This window comes from Penaeus monodon, chromosome 30 (genome assembly GCF_015228065.2).
Source record: "Penaeus monodon isolate SGIC_2016 chromosome 30, NSTDA_Pmon_1, whole genome shotgun sequence".
NCBI classification, from domain to species: Eukaryota; Metazoa; Arthropoda; class Malacostraca; order Decapoda; family Penaeidae; genus Penaeus; species Penaeus monodon.
This window is the reverse complement of record NC_051415.1, coordinates 4,501,780-4,502,126: the sequence shown is the minus strand read 5'-3', so window position 1 is coordinate 4,502,126 and position 347 is coordinate 4,501,780. Positions and strand designations below refer to the sequence as shown.

The following is a 347-nucleotide window of genomic DNA, read 5'->3' as shown; positions in this document are numbered from 1 at the left end:
GTGCGCGCGCACATGTACGCAAAAATACTGTTTGTAGACATGCCTGGGGAATAGTGAGTAGGCAGAGGATTTCAATCGCGCAGATATATATACACAATCGTTTCTCAGAATGGGCACAAGTGTTTCCTCCATGAGTCATGCTTTTTGTTAGACTACAATACATGTGTTGTTTTAATGATATATAGCTTTACACAGTTCTGCATTAGCCGGACTACAGCAGTTCCATGTTGTTAATACTGCTCAACTGTGCTGTGTATGTTTACGCCATGTACTTGGCAGAAAAAGTCCTCGTAGGACGAGAAATCCGTTACCATGGGAGTGTTGTTGTTCTTCTTTTAAGAGAAGGT

The 347-nt window shown here is 41.8% G+C and overlaps 1 protein-coding gene across 2 annotated transcripts in view; it reads left to right on the top strand.

Annotated features, from left to right (window-relative positions):
* Positions 1-178: 178 nt before the first annotated feature.
* LOC119592479 (LIM domain kinase 1-like) overlaps positions 179-347 on the top strand; it is a 23,518-nt gene continuing 23,349 nt past the window's right edge. Inside the window, exon 1 of one of the 2 annotated variants that reach the window (XM_037941308.1) lies at positions 179-345. In XM_037941308.1, coding sequence (XP_037797236.1) covers positions 225-345 — 121 coding nt within the window. In that variant the 5' untranslated portion in view covers positions 179-224. The remainder of the gene's footprint in view (positions 346-347) is intronic. The other variant, XM_037941309.1, reaches the window with a different exon arrangement.